The following is an 18,565-nucleotide window of genomic DNA, read 5'->3' on the forward strand; positions in this document are numbered from 1 at the left end:
ACCTGGGCCAAAAATATATCATATGTATTTCATCAAAAAATCCAGATAGTTGAGTTAGTCAAACATAGATGATAAAAGGAAAACATTTATTTTGATATTAAAAAACAAGTCTTGCAAAAATACAATAAAATTTGCAGGTATTTAAATATTGATATTCTTTGAAGTTATCAAATTTGAAATTGTTTGAAACAACGATAACTATTTTTTCAACGAGTCCCAAATAAACTGTCAAAGAAAAGTTATAAATAATTGCTTTAATTAAGAGCATCTTAGCATATTCAGTATTATAATCCGTATTCATTCAATGGAATTTCCTTCCATGTACAGTATATGTGTGACCATCTGGTTAACGAACCGGTTGTCCACATGATTCAAAAGCCTTGGCAGCTCTGAATATAACAGCAGGTCTTAAGGTTACATGACCTCCTTCCTATATGCATAATGTTTCTAAACCTGTTGTGACATTCTAACATTTCTAATAAAAAAGTATATGTGATTGAAAGGGAGCTAGTTGATTTGTTCAAAATGAGCATAACAGTTTAAAATGATTAGTTTTCAACTACTTCACAAGTAAGCAATTCATTTATTTTCAGAAATATTGGTTAAGATCAAAATTGGGCATTAAAAGGGCAGTGCAGTAAAAAAAAACGTGATTTTTCTGTTTCTGATATTTCCACACTATGAGGTCGAAATATCACTGAAATTGTGAAAATAATGATACTGTAATAGTTTTTTAATGTAAGAGCTTGTTCAGGTGGGACGGAGTTTTTGGACCACAGCATGACATAACAATCTGATTTGATTATTATTATTCTGACCAGTGACCAGTCATCTTTTATTTGCATATGTATCGTCCTACTTTGAAGTGGTAAGGGGGGTAGGCTCTATACCAGTGGTATTCAACTTTTACTCTACTAGGTCCGGAGCCTGCAGGTTTTCTGTTCAACCGGATAATTAACTGCACCCACCTGGTGTCCCAATTCTAAATCACTCCCTGATTAGAGGGTCCAAAGTTGAGTCTAAACGATCCTACAGTATCTGCCAATTATATATATTTTTTAAATCAGGGCTGTGTATGTAAATATATTACAATTTGTATCAACACACCTACAAGATCAGATTGAGCATTTCAATGGCAAAAGGAGGCTCAGAGAAATAAATGAATAAAAACGTATATTTGGAGCTATTTTCATAAAAGAAACACACACAAATACGGTATGGGGGCTTTAAGTATGGTATTTGCGAGATTTACATTATTACTTACATTGCCTTTCTGCAATTCCTCACAGCTGGGATCAGTCTCAAACGCCCCTCCTCAGATGTGTTGTATCTCTGCAGGTCAAGTTCATCCAGCACGCCCTTTGATATCAGCAGCGCACAGGCCAGAGCTGAGCAGTCACCAGGTGACCTTTCTATTTCTGCAGGTTTTCCAGACTTCAGGAACTGGTCAATGTCCTCATGTACTGAATCATCTTTCATCTCAGTCAAGCAGATGAGTAGATTGATGTACCTATCAGGTGAAACTTGCTCTACATTTGGCTCCCTGAGGTATTTCTTAATTTCGTCAACAGTCTCTGAGCTGATCTCTGTTTGTGGCAGTAGGTCTTGTAACAGTCTCTGGTTGGATTCTGTTGAGATGCCAACAAGGAAGCGGAGGAACAGGTCCAGGTGTCCATTCTCACTCTCCAAGGCTTTATCCACCATCATCTTCAGCAGCTCATGCAAGGGCAGCTCTGAAGACACATCCCCAATGAAAGACTCCAGGGCCTTGATGTTCTTGCTCACACAGCAGTGGAACACGAACAGAGCAGCAAGGAACTCCTGGAAACTCAGGTGAACAAAGCAGTACACCTCCTTCTGATACAACCCATACTCTTCTTTCAAGATTTCTGTGCAAAACCCAGAGTACACTGAGGCTTCACTGACATCAATGCCACACTCCTCCAGGTCTTTCTTATAGAATATGAGATTGCCCTTCACCAGCTGTTTAAATGCCAGTTGAGCCACTTTCACAATGTTTTCTTTGTTTCTTTCTACGATTATGGTCAGATCTGTCTCCTTTTCCCCACTATACGTCTTGCTTTTCAGGTTTGTCTCAATGAGTAGAAGGTGATTGTACATCTCTGTCAGAGTTGGGATCTCTCTGCTCTTATCATCACTCAACATTTGCTCAAGAACCCTGGCAGTAATCCAACAGAAGACTGGTATGTGGCACATGATGTGGAGGCTCCTTGATGTATTAATGTGTGAGATGATTCTGCTGGCCCGGTTCTGATCTGTGAATCTCTTCCTAAAGTACTCTTCTTTCTGTTTGTCGTTGAACCCTCGTACTTCTGTCACCTTGCTGATATACTGACGCAGGATCTGATTGGCTGCTGCTGGTCTGGAGGTTATCCAGAGGAGAGCTTTAGGAAGCAGATTCCCCTTGATGAGGTTTGTCAGCAGCACATCCACCGATGTTGTCTGTGTAACATCAGTCACCCTCTTGTGTTTTTCAAAATCCACAGGCAGTTGGCTTTCATCCAGACCATCAAAGATGAACAGAACTTTGCAGGTAGCATAAATCTTTGCTTCTACTATCTCTGTTAGTTCAGGGTGGAATTCATTCAGAAGTCCATGAAGACTGTACTGCTCATCTTGAATCAAATTCAGCTCTCGGAAAGGAAGAACAAAGATGAAATCAACATCTTGATTGGCAGTTCCTTCTGCCCAGTCGAGGATGAACTTATGTACAGAGATTGTTTTTCCAATGCCAGTGATTCCCTTTGTCATTACAGTTCTGATGGGTCTCTTCTCTTCTCCAGGTAATGGTTTGAAGATGTCATTGCAGTTTATTGGAGTGTCTGATATGTTTCTCTTGGATGTATATTCAATCCGTTGAACCTCATGTTCTTTATGAACCTCTTCTTGTGTGATGTAGAGCTGTGTGTAAACGCTATCAAGTCCAGGTTGTTCCTCAGCTGTGCCTTCAAACGCACATCTAAACTTCTTCTTCAGACTGGCTTTCAGTTTCCCTTTAACTCTCTGTGTGATGTCATCCACTGGAAAGAAGAACACATTAAAAAAATATATATATATTACTTAAGAACAGAATTTAGAATATCCGTATGCATACAAAAAGTGTGATTTATCAAACAATCCTACAAGTGTCGTAGGCACAGTGGTAGGAGATAACCATTGATAAATACCAATTGTTCTCAGCCTCAGTGCTCGTGCATGACCTTGGCCATGACCTTAGAAACACCCCTAATTAACCATATATGGTCAAAATCATCCCTTTAATGCCCATGGGGAATATACAGCGCCGTACCATGAAATAGCATACAGGCGCAACCCCCCAAAAAAGCTTAGAAAAAAATCACTTTTCAGAGACTGAAATAAGAGGTGCTAGTGTCAGAGATTGGGTAAAACAAAAATGTTGGATTTGGCTAGCTCAGTTGTGGTTTGACCAGTAAAAATGTAAACATAGCTATAGTTTTTTTTTTCATACACACTTTATGTTACATGTAAATCTAGGTATGAAACAGACCAGTAAATCATAAGTATATCCTATAGATCTTTGACATACAAGACCAGTGTAAAATAGAACAATAAAATAAAATGGATGTAAATAATAGAAAGATAAAGCTATATTCAGATACATTACTTCACAAGGAGACCATTTCTGGTGTTTCACCTCAGATACATTACTTCATAAGGAGACCATTTCTGGTGTTTCACCTCAGATACATTATTTCATAAGGAGACCATTTCTGGTGTTTCACCTCAGATACATTATTTCATGAGGAGACCATTTCTGGTGTTTCACCTCAGATACATTATTTCATGAGGAGACCATTTCTGGTGTTTCACCTCAGATACATTACTTCATAAGGAGACCATTTCTGGTGTTTCACCTCAGATACATTACTTCATAAGGAGACCATTTCTGGTGTTTCACCTCAGATACATTACTTCATAAGGAGACCATTTCTGGTGTTTCACCTCAGATACATTACTTCATAAGGAGACCATTTCTGGTGTTTCACCTCAGATACATTACTTCATAAGGAGTCCATTTCTGGTGTTTCACCTCAGATACATTACTTCATAAGGAGACCATTTCTGGTGTTTCACCTCAGATACATTATTTCATGAGGAGACCATTTCTGGTGTTTCACCTCAGAAGCATTACTTCATGAGGAGACCATTTCTGGTGTTTCACCTCAGATACATTACTTCATAAGGAGACCATTTCTGGTGTTTTACCTCAGATACATTACTTCATGAGGAGACCATTTCTGGTGTTTCACCTCAGATACATTACTTCATGAGGAGACCATTTCTGGTGTTTCACCTCAGATACATTACTTCATAAGGAGACCATTTCTGGTGTTTCACCTCAGATACATTACTTCATAAGGAGACCATTTCTGGTGTTTCACCTCAGATACATTACTTCATAAGGAGACCATTTCTGGTGTTTCACCTCAGATACATTACTTCATGAGGAGACCATTTCTGGTGTTTCACCTCAGATACATTACTTCATAAGGAGACCATTTCTGGTGTTTCACCTCAGATACATTACTTCATGAGGAGACCATTTCTGGTGTTTCACCTCAGATACATTACTTCATGAGGAGACCATTTCTGGTGTTTCACCTCAGATACATTACTTCATGAGGAGACCATTTCTGGTGTTTCACCTCAGATACATTACTTCATAAGGAGACCATTTCTGGTGTTTCACCTCAGATACATTACTTCATAAGGAGACCATTTCTGGTGTTTCACCTCAGATACATTACTTCATAAGGAGACCATTTCTGGTGTTTCACCTCAGATACATTACTTCATGAGGAGACCATTTCTGGTGTTTCACCTCAGATACATTACTTAATGAGGAGACCATTTCTGGTGTTTCACCTCAGATACATTACTTCATAAGGAGACCATTTCTGGTGTTTCACCTCAGATACATTACTTCATAAGGAGACCATTTCTGGTGTTTCACCTCAGATACATTACTTAATGAGGAGACCATTTCTGGTATTTCACCTCAGATACATTACTTCATCAGGAGACCATTTCTGGTGTTTCACCTCAGATACATTACTTCATAAGGAGCCCATTTCTGGTGTTTCAACTCAGTCACAGCTTTACTGACCGGTTTCCTCACATATCTTCTCTGTCTCAACGTCCTCAAAACGGTGGGCGGATCTGGAACAACAACAAACATGGACACATTGTATATCATGGGTCTCCAAGAGATCGATCGAAAGCTACCAGTAATAAAATAGACCTGTGTCCCTTCTTTTCTTTCCAAAACACTTTCTTGTTATCGCTCTCAGAACGATCTTCTGATCCTCAACCGAGATTGACCCATCTTGAAGCCTGACTGGCTAAACTATAGACCTGTGTCCCTTCTTTTCTTTCAACCCTAGCCAGTCAGGCTTCAAGACGGGTCAATCTGAGGATCAGAAGATCGTTCTGAGAGCGATAACGAGAAAGTGTTTTGGAAAGAAAAGAAGGGACAGATTACATTTACACACAGGTTATTCTACTAACAGCACAATAACCTGCATTACCCGAAACAGTTACAAGCAATACAAAAAATATCTGCCAGGCAAGCAGAGATGTGTGTCGCCACCTGGGTGTCAGAAGGAGGGAAGGAGAAAAGTAGTTGAGTGTCATCCGCATAGCAATGATAGAAGAGACCATGAGAGGATATGACAGAGACATGTGACTTGGTGTAAAGAGGAAAGAGCCTAGAACTGAGCCCTGGGGGACACCAGTAGTGAGAGTACGTGGTGAAAGCGGCCTGCCAGGTAGGATTGACCCGCCCAGGCCTGAGAGGGTGGAGAGGAGGATCTGATGGTTCAAGGTGTCGAAGGCAGCGGATAGATCTAGGAGGGTGAGAACAGAGGAGAGAGAGTCCGCTTTGGCAGTGCTGAGAGCCTCCATGACACAGGGAAGAGCAGTCTCGGTTGAGACACATTGTATATCATGGGTCTCCAAGAGGTCGATCGAAAGCTACCAGTAAAAAACTAGACCTGTGTTGCTAATATTTGTATTTTTAATATTTCTTTGTTATTTTTTTGTTTTCTCTGTGATCGTTTTGTTTGCCTTGTTTCGTTTTTTAATCAATGTACCTAAACTGTATGTGTACACATGTATACGCAGGGCCCAGCTGTAAAAGAGACCTTGGTCTCAGTCTGTGTTCCTTGTTGAAATAAAGGTATAATAATAATATCTCAGCTTGGATGTCGGCCCACCACCTCAAGCTCAACCTCGATAAGATTGAGCTGCTCTTCCTCCCGGGGAAGGCCTGCCCACTCCAAGACCTCTCCATCATGGTTGACAACTCCACCGTGTCCCCCTCCCAGAGTGTAAAGAACCTTGGCGTGACCCTGCACAACACCCTGTCGTTCTCTGCCATCATCAAAGCAATGACTTGCTCCTGCAGGTTCATGTTCTACAACATCTGCAGAGTACGACCTTTCCTCACACAGGAAGTGGCGCAGGTCCTAATCCAGGCACTTGTCCTCTCCCGTCTGCAACTCTCTGTTGGCTGGGCTCCCCGCTTGTCCTCTCCCGTCTGCAACTCTCTGTTGGCTGGGCTCCCCGCTTGTCCTCTCCCGTCTGCAACTCTCTGTTGGCTGGGCTCCCCGCTTGTCCTCTCCCGTCTGCAACTCTCTGTTGGCTGGGCTCCCCGCTTGTCCTCTCCCGTCTGCAACTCTCTGTTGGCTGGGCTCCCCGCTTGTCCTCTCCCGTCTGCAACTCTCTGTTGGCTGGGCTCCCCGCTTGTCCTCTCCCGTCTGCAACTCTCTGTTGGCTGGGCTTCCCGCTTGTCCTCTCCCGTCTGCAACTCTCTGTTGGCTGGGCTCCCCGCTTGTCCTCTCCCGTCTGCAACTCTCTGTTGGCTGGGCTCCCCGCTTGTCCTCTCCCGTCTGCAACTCTCTGTTGGCTGGGCTCCCCGTTTGTCCCCCTGAAGCTAGGACAGCAGAGTCCCTGCCCATCTTCTGAAAACATCTGAAACCCTACCTCTTCAAACAGTATCTTAAATAATCCTCCTGCTCACCTCATAATGTAGCTCAAGTCATGAAAACATGATCCATCATCCCTGTGAGTGAACACATAGTAAATCAATAAACCCAATATATTGATTTGTATTGTATAATATGTTGACCATAGAAAAACGACTATATACAATTCAGATTTTTTACTGTCCCCTTCAGATGTTTTACTGTCCCCCTCTTCAAACAGTATCTTAAATAATCCTCCTCCTCACCTCATGAAGCTCATTTCACGTGGTTCATGAAGCCTGTGGGTGAACACAAAGAAAACCAATAAACCCAATATATTGATTTGTATTATATAATATATTGACCATAGAAAAACACCTATATACAATTCAGATGTTTTACTGTCCCCCTCTTCAAACAGTATCTTAAATAATCCTCCTCCTCAACTGAACCAGTACTTGCACTTGACTCCTCCCCAAACACAGTATCTGCCAATTAATTTCCATCAATATTTCTCCTGTGTCTGTGTGGTGCGCACGTCTGTCTATCAATCCCTGTGTAGCCAGTTGATGTGATAACCGTCTTGTGGGTTGACCGAAAAACTTTCTCAAAAGCCTTCTCAATTAAATGTTCTCTGCAAAGTAGGCTTACCTGGCAAAAGTCTATCATGAGTAAATATATCATTTGTATCTATCATTTGTTGTTTGCAAACTTTACCATGAAGTGAGCAGCAGCAGTACAGAACCATCGTGAGACCGGCACATTAGACATCACATTCCTCAGTCACTAGATGCACAATTAAAGGGCCAGATGGGACCAGGGGGAGAGTTGATAACATAGTACACTACTTTCTCTCTAAGGACCAGGGGAAGAGTTGATAACATAGATCACTACTTTCTCTCTAAGGACCAGGGGAAGAGTTGATAACATAGGGCACTACTTTCTCTCTAAGGACCAGGGGAAGAGTTGATAACATAGATCACTACTTTCTCTCTAAGGACCAGGGGAAGAGTTGATAACATAGGGCACTACTTTCTCTCTAAGGACCAGGGGAAGAGTTGATAACATAGATCACTACTTTCTCTCTAAGGACCAGGGGAAGAGTTGATAACATAGGGCACTACTTTCTCTCTAAGGACCAGGGGAAGAGTTGATAACATAGTACACTACTTTCTCTCTAAGGACCAGGGGAAGAGTTGATAACATAGGGCACTACTTTCTCTCTAAGGACCAGGGGAAGAGTTGATAACATAGTACACTACTTTCTCTCTAAGGACCAGGGGAAGAGTTGATAACATAGGGCACTACTTTCTCTCTAAGGACCAGGGGAAGAGTTGATAACATAGATCACTACTTTCTCTCTAAGGACCAGGGGAAGAGTTGATAACATAGGGCACTACTTTCTCTCTAAGGACCAGGGGAAGAGTTGATAACATAGGGCACTACTTTCTCTCTAAGGACCAGGGGAAGAGTTGATAACATAGTGCACTACTTTCTCTCTAAGGACCAGGGGAAGAGTTGATAACATAGGGCACTACTTTCTCTCTAAGGACCAGGGGAAGAGTTGATAACATAGTACACTACTTTCTCTCTAAGGACCAGGGGAAGAGTTGATAACATAGGGCACTACTTTCTCTCTAAGGACCAGGGGAAGAGTTGATAACATAGTACACTACTTTCTCTCTAAGGACCAGGGGGAGAGTTGATAACATAGTACACTACTTTCTCTCTAAGGACCAGGGGAAGAGTTGATAACATAGTACACTACTTTCTCTCTAAGGACCAGGGGAAGAGTTGACAACATAGTACACTACTTTCTCTCTAAGGACCAGGGGAAGAGTTGATAACATAGTACACTACTTTCTCTCTAAGGACCAGGGGAAGAGTTGATAACATAGGGCACTACTTTCTCTCTAAGGACCAGGGGAAGAGTTGATAACATAGTACACTACTTTCTCTCTAAGGACCAGGGGGAGAGTTGATAACATAGTACACTACTTTCTCTCTAAGGACCAGGGGAAGAGTTGATAACATAGTACACTACTTTCTCTCTAAGGACCAGGGGAAGAGTTGAAAACATAGTACACTACTTTCTCTCTAAGGACCAGGGGAAGAGTTGATAACATAGGGCACTACTTTCACTCTAAGGACCAGGGGAAGAGTTGATAACATAGGGCACTACTTTCACTCTAAGGACCAGGGGAAGAGTTGATAACATAGTACACTACTTTCTCTCTAAGGACCAGGGGAAGAGTTGATAACATAGATCACTACTTTCTCTCTAAGGACCAGGGGAAGAGTTGATAACATAGTACACTACTTTCTCTCTAAGGACCAGGGGAAGAGTTGATAACATAGGGCACTACTTTCTCTCTAAGTACCAGGGGAAGAGTTGATAACATAGTACACTACTTTCTCTCTAACAACCAGGGGAAGAGTTGATAACATAGTGCACTACTTTCTCTCTAAGGACCAGGGGAAGAGTTGATAACATAGTACACTACTTTCTCTCTAAGGACCAGGGGAAGAGTTGATACATAGTGCACTACTTTCTCTCTAAGGACCAGGGGAAGAGTTGATAACATAGTACACTACTTTCTCTCTAAGGACCAGGGGAAGAGTTGATAACATAGGGCACTACTTTCTCTCTAAGGACCAGGGGAAGAGTTGATAACATAGTACACTACTTTCTCTCTAAGGACCAGGGGAAGAGTTGATAACATAGGGCACTACTTTCTCTCTAAGGACCAGGGGAAGAGTTGATAACATAGTACACTACTTTCTCTCTAAGGACCAGGGGGAGAGTTGATAACATAGTACACTACTTTCTCTCTAAGGACCAGGGGAAGAGTTGATAACATAGTACACTACTTTCTCTCTAAGGACCAGGGGAAGAGTTGAAAACATAGTACACTACTTTCTCTCTAAGGACCAGGGGAAGAGTTGATAACATAGGGCACTACTTTCACTCTAAGGACCAGGGGAAGAGTTGATAACATAGGGCACTACTTTCTCTCTAAGGACCAGGGGAAGAGTTGATAACATAGGGCACTACTTTCTCTCTAATGACCAGGGGAAGAGTTGATAACATAGTACACTACTTTCTCTCTAAGGACCAGGGGAAGAGTTGATAACATAGTACACTACTTTCTCTCTAAGGACCAGGGGAAGAGTTGATAACATAGTACACTACTTTCTCTCTAAGGACCAGGGGAAGAGTTGATAACATAGTAAACTACTTTCTCTCTAAGGACCAGGGGAAGAGTTGATAACATAGGGCACTACTTTCTCTCTAAGGACCAGGGGAAGAGTTGATAACATAGTACACTACTTTCTCTCTAAGGACCAGGGGAAGAGTTGATAACATAGGGCACTACTTTCCCTCTAAGGACCAGGGGAAGAGTTGCAGGGGAGAGGAGAAGTGAAGAATGTGCCTATTTGAAAGCTAGAAAACAATGAGTAGCTCAAGACATGTTACATATTTCATGTTGAAGGTTGGAGACCCTTTTTGTATATACAGTATCTGGTAACACCGCCCCCTGTGTCCTCAACATGGTACTACAACATAGAGACCCCACATCTCCTCCCTGAGCGTCTCCACCTGGCAGGGGGAGGGCTCTCCACTTCGCTCAGACTTAAGAAAGTGCCTTTTCTCCTCCCTGAGCGTCTCCACCAGACAGGGCGAGGGCTCTCCTCTTCTCTCCTCCTTTTGGTGCAGTTGCTCCCCATCTCTTTGTCTCTAAAGAGTCTTGATCTATGAGACCTGTGAGTGAGCACATAAAACTACATGTGTTATTGGACTCATCCCCAATTATTTGAATTGTATTGTGTTTAAAACCTAAAATAAAACATACAAAATACAAATGCAGATGTTGAAAAGCATCAGCCATAGTCATATTTCTGTCAGGTTTTTCAACCCATTCTGAGACGACATCATTGGCCACAACAGAAAACTTTTTGCAATGAAAACAAGAGTTTCTTATTGGACAATTCGGGTAAGTCCCTCAATATCAAAAGTATTGCTTCCATCCTCTTCTCGTTCTAGAACACTAAGAACACTAGAACTCTACTCAGATCTAGAACACTAGAACTCTACTCAGATCTAGAACACTAGAACTCTACTCAGATCTAGAACACTAGAACTCTACTCAGATCTAGAACTCTACTTAGATCTAGAACACTAGAACTCTACTCAGATCTAGAACACTAGAACTCTACTCAGATCTAGAACACTAGAACTCTACTCAGATCTAGAACTCTACTTAGATCTAGAACACCAGAACTCTACTCAGATCTAGAACACTAGAACTCTATTCTGGGCTCAAACCAGGGACCCTCTGAACACATCGACAACTGTTATCCAAAAAGGATCGTTACCATAGAGAATGATAGAGGACTCTTGGGCCCAAAAGCTTGTTTTAGCATGGGTAGCGCCATTTAGGACTTTCACAATTTTGAAGTAGTCAACTGGGTTGGACTTCCTATTGGTTAAGAGGAAGGATCACATAATTCCATCCAGGTCACCGGGAGGGATCAGCCAACCTTGGCTTTATACCTGTTCAAACAACACACTCCAGGTGGCAGTGTGCACTCTTTCAGTTTGCTTGCCAACTCAGAAAAGTAGTGGAAGACAATTGACTTCTTCAAAATAGATATGGCCTCAATGGCGCTGCCCATACTCTCACAGACGCCAATGGGCCAGATACATTGATGTGATATATATCTACGTCTAGACTCGTTACCTATCCCCCCACTAAAGCTGCGGCTGATGCAGAACTAGGGAAATCAGTACTTCTAGGTCTCAGAGCGGGTGACGTCACCGATTGAACGATAACGCTAACTAGCTAGCCATTTCACATCAGCTACAATGACACATAATATAACAAAACAAGAATAGATTGACTCATTATGATAAAGGGAAGGAATAGTTCTGGGATCCTATAATAGATTCTCTAAAAGCCTGTTACTAGAAGTTGTTTATCAACTAGAGTTTTAGCTGCGTGTGGTCACAGCATATCAAAATAAAATCACCACACTGTTCATACCTGACTGACAGTTTGTTCATTTCCCAGAACTCAGAGCAGTCACCACATCCAACCCAGACATACTGCAGCATTTTAACTATGAGGCATTTGTGTGTGTTGGAAGAGATGAGGTTGGAGTTTTGAGTCAAGCTTCCATGGTATCATGGAGTACAAGGAGTTTTTCAACTTCATTGAGAAACCCCTTTCATGTGCCAGTGTCACCTCTGACCCCAGTCATCACAGCCCTCTGTCCTGACCGTGCTGGAATAGAGAGTGAGATATAGTGTCACCTCTGACCCCAGTCATCACAGCCCTCTGTCCTGACCGTGCTGGAATAGAGAGTGAGATATAGTGTCACCTCTGACACCAGTCATCACAGCCCTCTGTCCTGACCGTGCTGGAATAGAGAGTGAGATATAGTGTCATCTCTGACCCCAGTCATTACAGGCCTCTGTCCTGACCGTGCTGGAATAGAGAGTGAGATATAGTGTCACCTCTGACCCCAGTCATCACAGCCCTCTGTCCTGACCGTGCTGGAATAGAGAGTGAGATATAGTGTCACCTCTGACCCCAGTCATCACAGCCCTCTGTCCTGACCGTGCTGGAATAGAGAGTGAGATATAGTGTCACCTCTGACCCCAGTCATCACAGCCCTCTGTCCTGACCGTGCTGGAATAGAGAGTGAGATATAGTGTCACCTCTGACCCCAGTCATCACAGCCCTCTGTCCTGACCGTGCTGGAATAGAGAGTGAGATATAGTGTCACCTCTGACCCCAGTCATCACAGGCCTCTGTCCTGACCGTGCTGGAATAGAGAGTGAGATATAGTGTCACCTCTGACCCCAGTCATCACAGCCCTCTGTCCTGACCGTGCTGGAATAGAGAGTGAGATATAGTGTCACCTCTGACCCCAGTCATCAAAGCCCTCTGTCCTGACCGTGCTGGAATAGAGAGTGAGATACAGTGTCATCTCTGACCCCAGTCATCACAGGCCTCTGTCCTGACCGTGCTGGAATAGAGAGTGAGATATAGTGTCACCTCTGACCCCAGTCATCACAGGCCTCTGTCCTGACCGTGCTGGAATAGAGAGTGAGATATAGTGTCACCTCTGACCCCAGTCATCACAGGCCTCTGTCCTGACCGTGCTGGAATAGAGAGTGAGATATAGTGTCACCTCTGACCCCAGTCATCACAGGCCTCTGTCCTGACCGTGCTGGAATAGAGAGTGAGATATAGTGTCACCTCTGACCCCAGTCATCACAGGCCTCTGTCCTGACCGTGCTGGAATAGAGAGTGAGATATAGTGTCACCTCTGACCCCAGTCATCACAGCCCTCTGTCCTGACCGTGCTGGAATAGAGAGTGAGATATAGTGTCACCTCTGACCCCAGTCATCACAGCCCTCTGTCCTGACCGTGCTGGAATAGAGAGTGAGATATAGTGTCACCTCTGACCCCAGTCATCACAGCCCTCTGTCCTGACCATGCTGGAATAGAGAGTGAGATATAGTGTCACCTCTGACCCCAGTCATCACAGCCCTCTGTCCTGACCGTGCTGGAATAGAGAGTGAGATATAGTGTCACCTCTGACCCCAGTCATCACAGCCCTCTGTCCTGACCGTGCTGGAATAGAGAGTGAGATATAGTGTCACCTCTGACCCCAGTCATCACAGCCCTCTGTCCTGACCGTGCTGGAATAGAGAGTGAGATATAGTGTCATCTCTGACCCCAGTCATCACAGCCCTCTGTCCTGACCGTGCTGGAATAGAGAGTGAGATATAGTGTCATCTCTGACCCCAGTCATCACAGCCCTCTGTCCTGACCGTGCTGGAATAGAGAGTGAGATATAGTGTCACCTCTGACCCCAGTCATCAAAGCCCTCTGTCCTGACCGTGCTGGAATAGAGAGTGAGATATAGTGTCACCTCTGACCCCAGTCATCACAGCCCTCTGTCCTGACCGTGCTGGAATAGAGAGTGAGATATAGTGTCACCTCTGACCCCAGTCATCAAAGCCCTCTGTCCTGACCGTGCTGGAATAGAGAGTGAGATATAGTGTCATCTCTGACCCCAGTCATCACAGCCCTCTGTCCTGACCGTGCTGGAATAGAGAGTGAGATATAGTGTCACCTCTGACCCCAGTCATCACAGCCCTCTGTCCTGACCGTGCTGGAATAGAGAGTGAGATATAGTGTCACCTCTGACCCCAGTCATCACAGCCCTCTGTCCTGACCGTGCTGGAATAGAGAGTGAGATATAGTGTCACCTCTGACCCAAGTCATCACAGCCCTCTGTCCTGACTGTGCTGGAATAGAGAGTGAGATAGAGGAGCTGCAGGCAAATGCACATTGCAAGGTGAACTAAGATCAGGTGTTACCCATTTCCTGGAGCCTTGTGTCAGACACAGAGTATCCACTTTTGAAGTAGCGTGTGCAAAAGGTCACATTTTTTGTCAGCACTTATTCATGTGAAGCAACATTTTCAACAATGTACATTGTGAAACAAAAACAGGGAAACAGACTTGCCCATGCTGATTGCCTCACAAGGGTAGCAACAACAGACTAAACACTTAGAATTAATTCAGTCAAGGAGCAGAAGGGACATTTTCGCTCATCCAACTACTGAGGTAACCCTTAATATGGGTCGTATACATGTGATGTAGCCTATTTGATGTGTGTATGTTTATATTTGTGATGTGCTGTACATCAACTCAATTGCATGTGCTCTACTGCTCTGAATTTGCTCTCAATTGATAATTGATAATATTGGAAGAAAGAGTACAACAAATGAAAAATCTGTGCGGCCCTCACTGATTGTCTCAACCCAAAGTGTCCCCCTTACAAAACATAGTGTGTAACACTGGCCTACTGCGCTAAAGCATAAAAGCCATGTAAGCCCAGTTCAGCACCATGGCCACCCACCTCACTGTGTATTAAGGCACTCTGCCCGACAGATGGGTTTTTGTTTTATTTCATTTCAAGACTGAGATATATACACACATATATACACACATATATATATACACATATATATATACACCTATACACATATATGTATAAAAGAAAGAGAGAGATACAAAGGGAGACAGCATCAAAAGCGTCTCTGCCTGTTAAAAGCAGCACTCAGAGAGAGAATAGGTAGTGCATTTTGAGGTAGATTTCACATTTTGGGGAATAATAAAGAGCTTCTCTGGTGTTTTTTATCCACTCTAAGGTGTACTTTCACTTCGACAAGGATGGCACACATTTCCATGACTGATCAACACTTGTTTTCTCATGGCTCTCTCTTGTCCCTCTGCAGCAGACATATGGTGAGCAATATGTTTGGAACATCGAATTGCAATAAAATCCCAGTATTGAATCACAATACATATAGAATCCTGAGAATCATATGATATATCATATTGGCACCAGAGTATGGTGATAATATTGTATGGTGAGGTCCCTGGCAATTCCCTAAAAACCAGGTTTGTTAAATGTAGGCGATCACTGTACTGATCAGTAAGCTCAGTAGCTCCTGCAGCCCTCCAGCAGTGATTTGCCAAACCAGCCCCTCGCCCCTAAACTTACTTGGAGGGCCCTTCGTTGTCACGTTGCTGACGAAACTGAGGGTGACTTCCATCGAGTACAGTATCGTACAGTAGAGTTTAGTGTAGTACATTAGAGTTTAGTAGACTACAGTAGAGTAAAATACAGAGCAATACAGCACACTATAATGTCCTCCACTGTCCTGAACTCTACTTTTCTTTACTGCAGGGTTCATACACATTTTGACTGATGGATTTCATGACTTCTCCATGACTTTAAACCAAATTCCCATGACCAACAATTGGGTGTGTTTATATGTATATTAAAGTTTTAGCATAAATGTGGTATCGACAGTGGGAGGCTGCTCTCTGATCCCACGTAGCCTACCATCTCCTGTCGTTGTGCAAGACACTTAACCACTGACAAAGTACAATACCGGTTCGGTAACTGTATAAAACCCATGTGGTCAACCCTCAGTCTGGAGAGCTACTGGGTGAAGGCTTTTGATCAAGCCCTGCTCAGACACATCAGAGCCAATGTGTTAACGTCCGGTTGAGCAGCTCATTTCTAAAAGGTGGTTTGTTAGAAGGGGACTGGAATAGAAGCCTGCACGCCATTACCTCTCCTGCAGGATGGTTGACCAGCCTTAAAACATTAACATTATAACCAACTCTCCTGCAGGATGGTTGACCAGCCTTAAAACATTAACATTATAACCAACTCTCCTGCAGGATGGTTGACCAGCCTTAAAACATTAACATTATAACCAACTCTCCTGCAGGATGGTTGACCAGCCTTAAAACATTAACATTATAACCAACTCTCCTGCAGGATGGTTGACCAGCCTTAAAACATTAACATTATAACCAACTCTCCTGCAGGATGGTTGACCAGCCTTAAAACATTAACATTATAACCAAACACGTTGTATGCACTTTTAAATCATTAATTAATTACATATATCAAAGATCAAATGGCTATGATAGGCTACAAATATTTTTATTTAGCTGAAGTGAGCCCACATATTTTCTGGAAATGTACCTTTTCTTGTTGAGTCATATTTATCTTAGCTACCTAATAAGTGTTAACTTTGCAGGCTTATTAGCAAAATAGGTTTTGAATCCACATAATCCAAAAGAAAGGCTATATCTAATCTTTTTTCCTAAAATGAATGTTCACGATTCACAAATCATGTTGATTCAAATGATTAACTTCAATGCGATTGAACCGAATCCCAACTAATACAATGGCGAGGTAAATCGTTCGTTTCGTCAAAAAGAATCGTTGAAATGAATCATATGAATCGTTCAAAAAAGTGAAACAACTTTGTGTGGCGTTATTCGCGAGTGTCGGTGGAAAGTTTTTGGGGACATGACGAAAACAAGAATACGTGCTGACAATGGTTAACTAGAGTGTACAATATCTGTTTTTGAATTGTCTACCTAGTTAAACTTTCCTCTATCATATGTTATAGTCCAGGCTGCTACCCGCTGCTGTCATGTGGCTCTCCTTAAGCAACGGCACACTCGTCTCGCACTACACAGTTGATGTGCGCAAACACAGTGCAATTCCGATCCTGGCTGATATGTCGATATTTATTTGATTGATACAATATTTTACAACTGTGCCTAAATAAATGACATTAAAATAAATGATTGTATTCATTTCCATTACTTTTCCAAAACTTTTAGGAGTTGATCATTTTCTAGGATTGTCATGACCATACCGTACTCTGCTCTACTGTACTTGTATGTATCATACTGGCAGCCGGTCCGGAAAGGACAAAAAAAAAACGTTAAAGAAAGGGAAATCCTTAGTGGGATTGCACCATACCAACCCGTTTTGCAACGTAGCATAAACAGTTCACTCAGAACTGTGTACAAAAAAAGTGGCAAATGGTTTCCGTTGCAAAACGTTTTGCTACCGTGAGCACTAATAAATGCATCTCGGTTTTGAGGAAGTTGAGTTGCGAGGCTTTTCACATTTCATGGCTCCTCACTTTCCCACAACACATTTGTCCTCGTGAAAAGCGTTAGAAACAACTGTAGATTCGAAAAGGAAATGTTTGTTTGTAGCTTGTTGTATTTTATAACCGGTTTTGAGAAGCCACGGATAGGTCTATAAAAAAAGAGGCGCTCTCTCGTTGGAGACAGACAGGGAATGAATTAACACCCGCGCATCAAATTAGCATTTTTAAGAAAGCATTATACAGTAACGCTTTGTCCCCAAAGAATATCATCTACTTTATGAATACACATAACAATGGTCGTCTTACCTTGTATCTCTCGCTCAACAGAAACAGTCACCCCCCCCTCCAAAATTACTTTCGTTTTTTAAACTATTTTACATATCCGGTTCTGCCTCCTCCAAAAAAAATTATTTTTTTTTATTTAACCTTTATTTAACTAGGCAAGTCAGTTAAGAACAAATTCGTATTTACATTGACGGCCTACACCGGCCAAACCCGGACCACGCTGGGCCAATTGTGAGGCCACCCTATGGGACTTCCAATCACGGCTAGTTGTGATACAGCCTGGATTCGAACCAGGGTGTCTGTAGTGACGCCTCGAGCACTGAGATGCAGTGCCTGCGCTACTCGGGAGCACTTGATCACCTGTGCAAACCGTAACAAAACGTTTTCCAAAAGAAAACATATTGCAACAAAAAACATCAGTTTCTTATTTGACAAATCCAGGTAATCCCTGTGTTTGGTGAATAGATCCGAGGCACCGAGACAGGATGTAGGATATTTGTTTTGGTGTCTAGCGCCCCCAAGTGGTTCAGCAGGGAAATACGGTGTGAACTGTTACAGGGAAGATACAGGGAAGATGAAGAGGAGCCATTGGGCTGTGATGCTGTGAAAGGAGGATGAGGATTGTTGGGTGAGACACGGATGCAGCTTGAACCCCGCCCTCTTCAACATAAACATCAACGAATTGGCGAAGGCACTAGAACAGTCTGTAGCACCTGGCCTCACCCTACTAGTTACTGAAGTCAAATGTTTGCTGATG

General features: G+C 42.9%; 1 protein-coding gene across 1 annotated transcript in view; it reads right to left on the reverse strand.

Annotated features, from left to right (window-relative positions):
• LOC120032430 (NLR family CARD domain-containing protein 3-like) overlaps positions 1–18,565 on the reverse strand; it is a 32,823-nt gene that overhangs the window by 12,007 nt on the left and 2,251 nt on the right. Inside the window, exons 2-3 of the mRNA XM_038978535.1 lie at positions 5,150–5,202; positions 1,265–3,041 (exon numbers count right to left, since the gene is read on the reverse strand). Of these exons, the coding sequence (XP_038834463.1) occupies positions 1,265–3,041; positions 5,150–5,202 (1,830 nt within the window). The remainder of the gene's footprint in view (positions 1–1,264; positions 3,042–5,149; positions 5,203–18,565) is intronic.

Source organism: Salvelinus namaycush, chromosome 39 (assembly GCF_016432855.1).
Source record: "Salvelinus namaycush isolate Seneca chromosome 39, SaNama_1.0, whole genome shotgun sequence".
Classification (NCBI taxonomy): Eukaryota; Metazoa; Chordata; class Actinopteri; order Salmoniformes; family Salmonidae; genus Salvelinus; species Salvelinus namaycush.